This window comes from Papilio xuthus, unplaced genomic scaffold (assembly GCF_000836235.2).
Source record: "Papilio xuthus unplaced genomic scaffold, Pxut_1.1 DF827680.1, whole genome shotgun sequence".
Lineage (NCBI taxonomy): Eukaryota > Metazoa > Arthropoda > Insecta > Lepidoptera > Papilionidae > Papilio > Papilio xuthus.
The window spans coordinates 2,953,218-2,966,958 of record NW_013530969.1 but is presented as its reverse complement, the minus strand read 5'-3'; the positions used below and the strand labels follow the sequence as shown (position 1 = coordinate 2,966,958).

The following is a 13,741-nucleotide window of genomic DNA, read 5'->3' as shown; positions in this document are numbered from 1 at the left end:
TGGGTTAAATTTGTATGATTACTCGTGTGCATAAAAAATAAATATTATATAAAATGTAAGTGATAATTTTCTACAATGGTGTATAATTCTTCTTGGTTTTTCAATACGGCAATTTCTTTTACACACATTTCCAATGTTAGTGACTCTCCGTTTGTTAGATTTCAAATCAGGTGTGTTTTTACCAGCTTTGATAGTCATAAGTGATAGTTATCAGTTCGCGTGGGTGCTATGATTGCCTCGAGCAAGCGATGACGGTGTCCTGACTCACTCTAACCACATGTCCCCAGACCCGAATTGAATACGAAAGTTCCCGCGAAAGAGTTCGCGGCTTCTTTAGTGCAGAATAAAAAACCTCATTTCGGTCCCTTTTAAAATTAAATCTACTGTATTTTATCGATATATGGGTAATATCTAAGGTCAGTATTAAGATGCTGCTAATTTTTGGACGTATGGTTGGATAGATGTATGTTTATTAGAAGGTATCTACATCTTCAGAATAGGTCCTTGGATCTCGATTAAATTTAGTATATACTAAGAGCACAATGTGGAAGAACAATTAGGCTACCTATGATCTAAGAAACATGTACGGTTCGTGGGAAATACCTTTGCTTTACATATTTACTCGATTACTTCGCAACGGTTCAATATATTTTATTGAATTTTTGCACAGATATACAAAAGAGATAGTCTCGAGTTATTACGAGAGATACTTTTTACCCTTTTTTAATACTACGCAGAGTAAATCGCGGGCGGAAGCAAGTGATTAATATTATTGTGATTACAACTCACAGAAAAGTATGTATATAAATGTACTTTATTGTTAAATCACAATGATTAGTCACAACAAAGAATATTTAGGACAATTTGGGTTCAAAGCTAACACAGGCATTCTCTGAAACAAGATTAATTAAAGTGTGCCAGTATCCAGTGGCGAGTAGCCGCCAAATCATCTTTCGCCCTACATACAGTTCTAACAATGCCGTAAACTACGTCAATGAACTAGGAAAGTTTTGTCTTCAAGCTTTATGAGTAACGCACTGAATCATTTACGACAAAATTACAATTGTTAAGAGTTTCCTCAACAATGTATACATTAAGTTATTATATAATTATCTTGATTTATAAACTCTAATACTGTGAATCGATTTTATTGCAATTACAATCCACCGGTTCGATGTAAGACGATCTTTTAAGTACGCAAGATTAGGGAAAACGTCGAATAGATGGTAAGAAGACGCATTCATTGACGTAACTGCTTACGTTTGTTATTTAATAAAATAATTAACCACCATATTTATTAAGTCGTCTCAGACGTAGCTTAAATAAGTAGGTATAACGAGCGGTAATTATTTTAACAATTATGAAATTTCTGGAGACTATTAACAAAATAACACCTAAGTTTGGATGGAGGACGTATGATTGTTAGATGGTATCTCCAAAACAGCTTCATGACTTACGCTGTAAGTTGGCAAAGATGTAGAACATAGTGTGGAAGAAAACATAGGCCACTTACTAAGTTTTTTTTAATAACCGATGGATGTTGTCACGGGGGACACCTAGTTAGGTATAAAAGCATAAAGTTTAAAAGGTGGGCGCATATATTGCACATTTTCATACATCACTGTCCTAACATCGGACGATTTTTCTATAATATTTTTAGGGAAATACGAAGTCAATCTAATTAATGACTAGAGAATTATCCTGTTTTTATTTAATTTGATTTATAACAAATATAAAGCGCGTTGTTTGTGCCTGTAGGTACGTATCATTATCCTGTCCAAGGTTAGTCGGTGTGTGTACATAATGAGCCAGCCATCGAACTGAGAACTGTAGTGAATCGATGTGATTCATACGATGCATTGACATGTGTACGAGCACATCATTTGAAGAACATAATACCGTTATTTACAAGTCAGACATATCGATTTGGATCTTTATTATAAAACCTCTGAATTTCGACAAACTATCAAGTACCGATTGAATTACTTTAGCAAAATAAAATAAATACCGCATACGTCGGGATGTTGTTTATTGAAGACGACAATAACAGCGACGTCATAAGAACAAAAATCTTAAAATATATGGAAAAATTTCCTTGACTAGATAAAGTACGTAACATTTAAAGCTTTAGTTATTACTTTTTCTTATAAACATAAATAATAAGATGACTTTGATCTTCTTCTAGTACATCCTTTTACTTCCCTTTTTGTTTCTGTGCAAATATTGATGCGTAGCCAAGGTTGCTTAAGGGGCGTTTTCTTTAGTCGTTAGCGACCGCATGCGAAATTCAATTCGTTTTAAATAAAATCTACAATTGTGTGGTATTCTTTACAGCGCATTAGTTTTGAAAACCATTAATATGTGTGCAGCAATTGTATCTTTTTTGATATCACAAAAATATATTTTATATGCATTAAGAAGAAGAAAGATTTTGAGTACGTAATTTACTGATTAAAAAATATAAGTAACATATTAAATTCACTCACATTCCATAAATTTGGCCCAATAATACTATTCAACTGAGTCCCTGCACATCGCTTGGTTTACAACGACCGATTAATTTCAAAAGTCGTTAGTCCGCATGCAAAAACTCTTCGCATCTTTTATTCTCTTAAGAAATAATTTACAAAATATTAAAAAGAATATACACAAATATAGTTATAACAACTATTTGTTAGATGTTGTTTAAGGTCAATACCGATCAAAGGCATCTAATCAGTCGACTCGGAAATTCCAAAAGCATTGCAGAATGACGTCACTCAGAACAAGTTTTACTATCAATACATTCTAAAACAAGGTCGTTCAATAACTTAAACATATCACAACGAAAAATGTTGACAAACTTGATATCAAATATGTATGTAGTCTGTAATTTAAAATTGAGTCAAAAACCAATTCAATCCATTAGAACAACTGAAAAGATTAAAATTTAAAATGTTTATTTTAGAACTTACATACTGATCTTTTTCCTTAAACTTAATCACAAACAATATTATCTAAGCACAGCTTTAAAGGACATCGTAACTATGAGAGAAAAATTAATCTTCACCAAAACAACCCACTCCCATTTTTTTATCCCAACAATTTTAAAATCCCTTATGTTGTTTTCGTCTTTCTTGAATGCATCTTAATTCGATGTAGTTCCATTGCCAAAATCTGCAAACCAACGGCGATCGTAAGTAATAAAATAAATCTTCAATATGTCGACGATCATTACACGCACAAACGCGAGGCGCCTGCAAATATTTTGTCGACAACATTCTTATCCTCGTCCCTACAGATTATTTAAAACAGTGAACCTTGACAACATTCAAATGACCCTTTTCAAATTAAAAAAACTATCCATTTAAAGTAAAAACTGTGAAAAATACCCATTCGCAATATTTACGAGTCAACAAAAATAGACATAGTGACAAAAATAACTCTATATTTTTAAATCTTTGAGAATATATTATAATAAACATGTAGTATATTTTAAATTTAACACTTCCTATACAAGCACGTTGCATACATTACACCGCAGCGTTCGCAGAGCACCTTGAATTCCCAATGGTGTGTCGGCCCATGGCGATACACGCAGAATATTACAGGTAATTAACGTCATTTCCGTAATTCACGTCCGCCTTTATGTGTAAAATTAAATACTTAATTGAAGGTCATTCAACCACAACTTAACTGTCATTCTAACAAGAATACCATCAAACCCTTAATAATGCTATTTTTTATACTCAACGCATAAATATGCAAACTTCCATGCATTGCCTTATATGGACGTATATAAAAATTCCATAACTTATAATCACTCTAAGGCGCTATCTATTACGATTGGCAATGTGCCACGACTAGGGATGGGCTAGGCACTATTCCAGCGCTTCCTAGTACACTGACTGAATTACCTTCACATATTTGCGGAATACCTAGTGCCTTAGTGCAGTTCAGCTCCGTACACTCATCACGTCGCGAAACCGCATTCCGACCTATTCTACGAAATACATCAGTGCCGTTGACCCTACGAGACGTTAGCACGCAAAACAAGATACATTGTCCAGGACAGTTAATGGATTATACCATTGCATCCATTACATTTTTAATTAAAGAGCATCCTGTCAAATTATTTTTTCTTGTCAACCAGTGCGCGTGCTTTTGGAATACGAATGGATGGTTATTATGAAAAATCAATTTAAATTCATGAATGCCGAGGGCGAGTAGAGTATGTGAGCAGTAGTTAACATCGTGCTGCGAAGTAGGAAGCGGTGCGGCGGAGGGCGCTGGGAGCCTGTAACGAAGTCGCTGCGCAGCTTCTCGGATGTCGCGCTAATTCCGTGCGCTCGCTCGGAATCGCTAATCGCCAGCCACAACGCGCCCACCCATCAGTATTCAGCGGGCGAGCGATGCCCGCTGCGTGATAGCAAATCGCTAAAAATACGAGATACTACAACAAGGGCGCCTCATGGCCGACATGGCCTTACATGAATCTCATAAAAACAGTCTAATATTCGTTCCTGTTCGACGGACAAACTGTACCGCATCACACTATAAATAAAGGCCTCGAATAAAAGCCACAAAAAATTTATTACAAGTCGTATTAAATTTTAAATACATAATTAGCTTACTAACCTATTCTAATCAGGAAGACAACATCTTATTACTATAAATATCAAGCTTATTACAACAAATTATAAAGCCACGCATTTTTATTATAATCAGGCAAAACATGACCTTTTTAACTAATAAAAATCTATCAATATAAGTGAAAAGCTCTTTGGAAGACTTGTGCATTAACGATAAGCTAATTAATTATTGCAATTGATTGTGTTAACTCCTGGGATATCTATGAAGCCTCTTTGAAAGACATCGATATCGGAATTATCTCGTATTGCTTCAGCGAGGGCCTTCTCCTGTGCGAGCGGGTGCCAGGCGCCAAGGGTGCAGGCGGGGTCTGCGCGGGGGGCGTGGTAATGGCAACGGCGCGTGGCTCTGCTCGATGGTACATACTCGAACACGCGTACGCGACCGCACCGGTGCAGCGCGAACCAAACACCTGGATACACACAAATCATACCGGAATTGAGAATTTCAGACTACAAATAAATATCATGTTGCTATATACAGTAATGATATCTTGTTTATATTAAATCTATAATACGAAAATATAGGTACTAAATATTGTATGTTATCTATATAGTACAAAAATTGACTGACTATAATAAAATAGGAGAAATTACATTTTCCATCATGTATTTGTGAAATTATTAAAGAAAGACCAATTTTTTAATATATGTTTCTCCGTCCGCGTTTGTTCAGGCTAATCTCCCAAAAGGGTTTTTGACGGTGTCTCGGGTAAACACTAACGTTAATAAAATTAAGTAGGTACAGTGCTTGTATTTTAAAAAGTAATACCACTTCTATATGTCGTAGAAATATTAAGCTTCCAGTATTATATAAAATAATATATTTAATATATTCAATTTACCAATGAAACCAGAAGATGGCGGGTTCCTCCTGAGACGATAAGATGACGAGTTCTGCAACACCGCCCATAAACTCCACAACACATTAGGATGTAGTAAATGTACGTCAGCTTTTGGCCGTATTTCAAGTAATCTACGTAAAATATTCATTATTATGTAAACATGTACATACATTGAGGTAAAGAAAACAAAAATGTAAAACCAAATATTTTCTGAAAGTACCTTTTGTAAACAGGAAAAAGAGGAAAGTCGGAGTGATGATACCATTCGTCCAAAGTTGATGAATAGTTTGCCGGGTCCCATATTATTATTGAAACGTTTTTGTATAAGGTATCCTCTAAGAATTTAAATTCGGGCTTTGTAACGACCTAGAATTTAAAAAAAAAACTTTTCCTGGTATGTAATGAATATTTTGAATGGCATGTTGAGTTCAGTAATAATTTTGCATTTAATTCTTCGAAAAGTAATTAGTGAAATTAAAATTACTATATTAGGTACTGTTTACAGTACATTTATATTAGTAGGGGAATCTATAAGGCATATATCGAATGCGATCAGTCGTCAATACCATACAATTACGTTGCCTGTTGGCTGCCTGAAAAGCGAATAAGGTAAACCGAGGTAAAAGTAAAAAAATACTTTGGTCCAAAATGGAAATTCATTAGCGAAGAATATGCTCTTGACGTAATTTGTAAATTACATTTATTTTCAATATGTGTAATACGTAAAATTTCACTGGAATCGTCGAATATTAATACGTAAAATGGAAAACCCTTATTTTATGACGTATAACCGACCACCGAAAGTATTTGATAAACAGTGAAATTATTACACGGATTATCATTTTAATTTTCTAGTTAAAAAAGCTCTCAGTTAACATTTACGAGTATCTGCTGCTAGTACAACAGAAGCAAAGTTTGCAGCAGTGTTAACTGTTGTACTTGTAAAACAAGACCAGGCAGAAAACAAAAGAAACTCGTGCAACATTTTTAAAGAAATGTAAAATTCGAATCTCCTGAATTCAGACATCCACTGGTTATATATCCAAAATTTATTTTATTCAAGTGCATTTGTTAATCATACATGTACTTATAACTCGAAATTTGTCAAACTATCAATATTAATACCACGTAAGTAAACAAATTATGCCATACATTATGTACGTGAGATTGATTTCTCAATCCACTCTCACGGTGGTGATGTAATCAATCCTAATATCCACTTATTACAATAAGATGGGAGCACAGTTAGACAATTGGATTGGATTGATTTCCTTAAAAATGGGAATAGTCACATTATTAAGAAGAGAATCTCTCATTTTCAATAAATCTCTATTATAAATACCTGAGAGTTCAAGACGCGGAACGTTGTCTTTGAACCGACGTCTCCGGTGTAGTTTTCGGTAGGGGCGTTGTTAAATCTTAGCACCATATCATGTGAATCTGTGGAAAATGGAAAGAGATATTTTGTAAATGACTGCTAAAGATATTGTTACTTTGAACTATATGAATCTGCTATCTCTATGGTTAATTGATTTATTAACAAACATATAAAGCTTATAAAAATATATTTTTACATAACTAACTGCGTATGATTCAAACCAGGATCTTCTGTCATTATATTTTCCTATACAGATGTCACTTGCATATGATTTTACATGCGGGCCTCGACCCTGGCCATGTGCCGGAAGCCATATTTGCACAGGGAGTAGGTATTACTAGTTCCGATAGAGAAAATGCAATTTTACTTTAATTATAATTTTATTACTTCATTATATTGGTAGATCATATCATTTTTATAAGAGGAGTGGAAAACAAGCGACAGGAACATCGTGGTGATCATCGACGTCCATAGACAACCGCAATACCGTAGGAACTGCAGATGCGTTGCCAAATCATTTGTCAAAATTAATTATATAAACAGAAGTCAAACAAAAATGTGGTAACTACTTTATTCTCATCGTATGTAATTACATATTTATAAAGACCCTCATCAAATGTTTAGTGACAATTTGAAATGTACCCTTTGTCGGTCATAAGACGTGCGAAGCCTTGAAAACGGACAAAACATTTTACGCTCCATTTAAGCAAATGATACATCAGTGAGAATAATAAAAGAAATTAGGTAGTTAAATGGATTTTGGCCGCAAAATAGAAATCTACAATACCAATGAAATAAGTACTTAAGTACATTGTTTAATTTTAATACGTATTTGATTTTAAAATAGTCGATATATATTTATAACGTAATAATACGTAGCAACTTATGTATGGTTAGCAAATATCGCAATTGACATTTTCCAATGCTAATAATTAAAAAACAATAAGCGAATTTACTAGATAGGAATAGTTTGTAAAATTTAAATAATTTAAAATTAAATTTGATCAAATGTTTCTATGTTATTCTACAATAGAATTGAATAATTGATATGTGTATCACCTATGATAATAATATCATCCATATATCTACGCGTGGCATGTATAATATCAACTTAAATTTTATAATTTCCCGTCTATTTTCCTTGATTAAATTATTCATACAATTAAATTTACATTCAAGGAATAATTCAAATACCCAATATATTTTACATAACGTGAATTAAAAGTATTTACGTTTATCATTATTCATAGTTTAATTCTATACTGGCGACATCTCACGCAATACATCAAAGAAGAAAGTAGGTTTTTTCCAATCACTAGAATAATTTAGGATATTTCATAAAATATATAATTAATTCGAATTGGATACTCTATTTAAAAACTCTTCTCATTCAAGACAGTACAAAATTTAAAAGTGTAGTACCTCTAAAATTATAGATTTAATAGGAAAAGTCATAATTCACGCTCATTTCTTTGGTGTCTATATTTCTCATGTACATGACACATACCAACACATTGTATTTACAACCAGGAAAAGCGAGAGTGAGATTTTGATAAGGAGGGTAGGGTAAACATATTTTATGCCTTTTCTGAGAGACAATAAAAATTTAAACAACATCGTTAATTATATAATCTGCTTGTAAAATACAAAACTATAATGAACACAATATTTATATATCTTTTGTAAAATTTATATGAAGATTTTATCTTAACTATTTTATACACAAAAGTTAATATTATAACTAAAGTGTAATTACGATCTGAGGCTTACACGTTCATACTTTATATGTACCCACGCGTTGTAAATACTCGTGCGTAATATACTAACCTCTTTACATAACGATTACACGTGTTCAGAGTAAACAAGCAGCAAATTTCGTGTTTGAGACTAATTTAAAATTATTTATGATAAAATGCGCAGTTGTGCGCAGAATTGTAGGACCGTTCAGCGATCGCAAACACAATGGTCCATGCGCATGAATTATGCAGGCCCTATGCACGTGCAGGTTGATGACACGGCCCCGCTCAGCCGCGCGCCGGCGCGACGCCTCTACAATGTAAACAATACGCGAACGACCCCGCACCCCGCAACCCTTGCTACAAACCTCATGCCCCCTTCATCTCACGTTCAATTAGCACCACAAGCTAATTACACCGCTAAACATTATCCGTAACACAATATTTATGGAAACAACAACGATCTTGTTTGTTTTGTTTTCTGTCAACAAGTACTACGTTTATTTTTTTATCATTTTAAACCAGTTCTGGACGCATGTAGGCAGGACACTGCTATCTAAAAATCGCTACAAAAATCGATGTTTTTAGCGATTGAAGAATGGGTGGCTACCCTACCAACTATTTATTTTCTAAATACATTTTGTAAATCATCACAATTGGATTGATTTTCGTAGCATTTAAAGAAACTTCAATAAATTTGAATTGTCTACATTGTTCTTCATTTAATCGTTTTTAAGAAACATCGACAGCGATGTTTCTTAAAAACGTTGTTTCTCACAGGAGTAGAAAATATATTGAATAGGGTCCATACATTCGACTTGGTTTTGACGAGTCATTTAGGTGACAACGCGTCAATTGTCTGTCCCACGTCTGAGCTATAAACTTATCAAAGTTTTCGAAAAAGGACAAAGACATGGTTTGCGGTTACTGTATGACTAACATAAAAATTCATAATAATATGGTTTGTTAAATGAATCATGCGATGCAATTTATTTGCTAAGGAAGTAACGCTACACAACTGCGCGATGACAGCTCAGAACAACAAAGTCTGACTTCCGATTTGTAGAATGCGCATTCGAATTTACTCATAGAAGAAATTATATCGTTGTATGTTTAATAAAAATAAAGAAAACTTCGCTTTTATAAACTTTATAATGCAAAAGTGATTGAGAAAATTTTACATAATAAAACTAGCTGTCGCCCGCGATCCGTCCGCCAGGAATTAAAAAAAAGACAAAATTAGGTCCTGACAATCATTCAAATTTTCACACCTTTTAAACCTTCTCTAAACCTCAACGAAAATTTTAAGACCAAGATACATCCGTTCATACATTCTCGAGTTTTAGCGAGACTAACGAACAGCAATTGATTTTTATACATACTATAGATAGATAGATATTTTTTATGACGTGTAAAATGTAAACAGAGTTAATACGTTTCTACGTATGTCAAGAACGGCTCAACGGATCTCGCCGAAATTTTGCATACATGTAGACCATAGTCTGAAGGAGCACATAGGCTACTTACTGCTTACTAAGATATTTTATTTAAATTCCGCGAAGTCGCGGGCAATAGCTAGTACTGCATACTTCGAGACATGATGCTTTTATTTCGTACTAGTGTAATCTGTTCCGATCTTGAATATTGTGAGCATGCAAATGTTGTCGATAAGAGTTTTTACTAAGTACTAGTTGGATTTTCCGATGCGAACGCGTTAGTTTTATAGAGCGGTATGCGTTGCCGCGGCGCCAGCGAGCCCTTGCTTCGATATGTTAGTTTCACACGTGGACAGTAGTGAGACAGAGCAGAAGACAATTCAGTACGGCAATTGATTGAACACACCACGAACCAAAACATAGCAGTACTGTTTATCATGCAGTAGCAGTACTCCTCTGACTATTGCTCTAACTCACTGTTATGCCCTCGTGTGAAACTAGCAATAGCTCGAGCTCGGCCAGACGTCGCCTATGCATATCTTCTGCTAGATTCTCTACGATCATGAATAAATCAACACCAAACCACGATTTGTATGAGCTTATTAGAATTATCTCTAAAAACAATGTTGTCACGTACCACTTCGTTATTCTGCATCGTCTAAGCATTGCTACGCTATGTGAAATAAACAAATATTTAATTAAGAGAATTAACATGTTACATAAACAAAAACATGGTATTAGTAAACAAAAAGGATGTAGTACTAATATGCACAGAGCGCTTTAATTATACATTAAAAATAAATATTCCCGCTGCTCGTTTGATCCCTCCACTTTAAAAAAAAATTGTGCTTACTAAACCTACCATTAATCGATTTTTTTACATTTACACCCTGGTTTTCCGTTTAAGTAGACCAGTATTTATATAACTTACTGCAGCGGCAACATTATTTGCATGAACATTTCTAAATATTTTAAAAATTGTTAGAACATTTTTAAATGTAAATCCTTTGGTATGGAGTATAGAATTGAATATTTTTTACTTTTCACGATGCAAAACGCGTTGCATATATTTCCTTCGGTCGATAATAAATAGTCGGCACCTCGCAAAGGTACCTAGTTGTCTACACGTTTGATTTGTGTCTGTGAGTAATCAGTAAAGCCCCGTGAACAATAGTAATTCACGTAATTCGCATATGATTTGGGACGTTCGCCGAAGGCGGGCTAGCACGCATGACAATGCGTCTACAAAGAAAAAAGATCCGCAGCGAAGATAGCTGCAACAATACACGGTCGCTCACCTGTCACCCGCACCACTACGAACTTTAATACAACAATCAGCCTATTATCATATCTACAAAGAATATTCCCGTGCTATTTCTGTGCATGGAACGAAAGCGGAAACTTTACATCTTCCCTCGACTGAGATATACGACTTGCGATTTACAAAATCTCCTTCGTATAATAAATGTCAGTTAATTTTTTTTTTAATTCCAAGTTGTGAATATTAGTGGAACGTTATTTAACATTCCCAGGTTGCTTTTTTGACATTGTCATTTTTTGAAAAGATGAAGGGACTTAACAGAGATAAGGAGTGAAAGGGGAAACAGTAATTCCCATTTCAGACCTCGTTTGATTTTTTTATTTCTGGTATTTAAATTGTCAACATAATTTATTGCAATTCGTAAAGAGATGTCAAAGAATCTTACTCCTAAGTATTTCTAAGTAGGACATTAGTCGTGTTAAATAAGTTCTCTTTTTTGGGCGATAGCATGTAATTAAACATGCACACTAATTCGGATTTAGATCAGTTAACCGACTCTTTGAGCACTATCACGTGTTGCAAATGCGCCCATTTTGGGTCATTGACCCGCGACAAAATAAGAAGAGTTAAAATTAGTAAAGCTAGTTACTGACAGCACATTGGGGACGGTAACTGTAAAAATAAACTCGTAACTAGAAACGTACACTTACTATAGTACCATTGTGATTCATAAATGCGCGGGCGTGAATAACCAGTTTAATGTAACATCATTTTATCAAAATGCACAACGCCCTGTATATTACCTACGTTATAAGAATAGGCTAATAAAAATCTTTCCAAAAGCTTTGCCACAGATGTTCTATGCTTATGCGATTTCAAATGTTAAGCAATTACAAGAATATTACAAGACATACATACTGTTAAAAATTATGTATGTATTTTTAAGCTAATCTAATAACATAGCAAAACAAAATGACTAATGCTCACCTATAAAATCGCCTAAGTGCGAGCCCAATAATGACCCTGCAGAAGTCACTACAGCACATGTGTTGAATGACCGATGCTGTTGTAATGGCTCCTTGGGTATATTATAATTAAGTCTCTTGAAAGGCTCGTCTTCTGCTGTAACAGTTCTAACAGAAACACCCGCTAAAGCGCATAGTATATCCTTCTTTGTTGGTTCCTTCCAACTCCCCCTTTCATAATGCACATCGTACTGATTCTGAGAATTTAATCCTGATGTGAAGACTTTGCTTTCACTCATTAAAACCCTATGAAACTCTTTTAATAACAAAGTTCTGAATTCAGCAGTTCGTGTCTCGCACTCAGTCGTCAAGTAATCGTCACAAACGTATTTTTCGCTATCAAACTCTAAGATAGGTTTATGTATATTCGGAAATCGTGGACTTCCACTTTTCACTACAACGTTTGCAGACGGTCGAACTTGCGTACCAGAAGCCTGATACAATTTCGCATTATTCTTCATAGCCACGATAGATCTTCTATTCTTATGTCCGTCATCATTTTCTCTAGAATAAGTTATTGAGTTTGTGCTATGTTTTTCAGAGTATGTTTGCTGGTACATTAAATCCTGACCATTGTAGCGTTGCGGATTGCTTGGTGTTTTGTTGAACAGTCTTTGTCTTTCGATATTCATCCAATATTGTGACCAGATTAAATATAAATAACCACACATACCAAAACATAATAGGTTAATAAAAACCCACACGGACATTGCTGCAGCTTTCATGTTTCTATATTTAACCTATATTTTATAATAATTATATTAGTTAACTATATGAAAAATAATGTATACGTCATAGGAATAAACAATTTACATTACAGGACACACTTAATTTCGTTTTATTATTTAAATTATTGAATTTCACAACCTTTTGTAAAATAAACATTACGTTATATCGAGGGTGGAGTAAAATCAGCTGATCGTCTTTGGTACGTAACTGCGCATGCGAATAGATTACATAAAAAAGCATATCGACTAGGCATATACATTCAGATACCATTTGTATAATTATATCGCAACAATAACAACTAATATATAAAATGTTAAAAGTTATTAGCAATTCTGCTGTCACTAATTTTAACCAAACAAATAAAACTAAAAATTATAGATGAAAACAGTTTCTCTTATCAGTCACAGTAAGTTTTTAATAAAATAACTGAATCTTTTCTTACGATTGTCACGGAGAATTCTTTTACATTCCTGCACCCATGAATGTTTACTTTTATATAAGAGAAGGAGACAAACGAGCAGCGGGAACACAGAGGTGTTCATCGGCACTCATGGACATCAGCAATACCAGGACAACCGCACTTCTTGTTTTTCATCGAAAATAACAGCATTAAAAACTAGAAAAAGTAGGAATTAATTGCGCACATGTCAATTACGTCCCTCTCGTATTTATGTGAGACAAAAATGCTATTGTATTTAAGTAT

General features: G+C 34.2%; 1 protein-coding gene across 1 annotated transcript; it reads right to left on the bottom strand.

Moving 5' to 3' along the window:
• Positions 1-4,793: 4,793 nt before the first annotated feature.
• SiaT (beta-galactoside-a-2,6-sialyltransferase) lies at positions 4,794-13,084 on the bottom strand. Its single transcript, XM_013310975.1, has 5 exons — positions 12,272-13,084; positions 6,816-6,913; positions 5,694-5,839; positions 5,474-5,604; positions 4,794-5,041 (listed from the first exon to the last, which is right to left on the bottom strand). The coding sequence occupies exons 1-5, from the start codon at positions 13,032-13,034 to the stop codon at positions 4,794-4,796; spliced, it is 1,386 nt and encodes a 461-aa protein (XP_013166429.1). The 5' UTR covers positions 13,035-13,084.
• Positions 13,085-13,741: the final 657 nt, after the last annotated feature.

Bases quoted from the DNA above. Each gene is read 5' to 3' on its own strand.
- SiaT (XM_013310975.1), bottom strand. From the start codon at position 13,034: ATGAAAGCTGCAGCAATGTCCGTGTGGGTTTTTATTAACCTATTATGT. The intron at 6,914-12,271 runs GTGAGCATTAGT...CATTTTCCACAG, and splicing joins GCACTTAGGCGATTTTATAG to ATTCACATGATATGGTGCTA. The intron at 5,042-5,473 runs GTAAATTGAATA...GTGTGTATCCAG, and splicing joins GCCATCTTCTGGTTTCATTG to GTGTTTGGTTCGCGCTGCAC.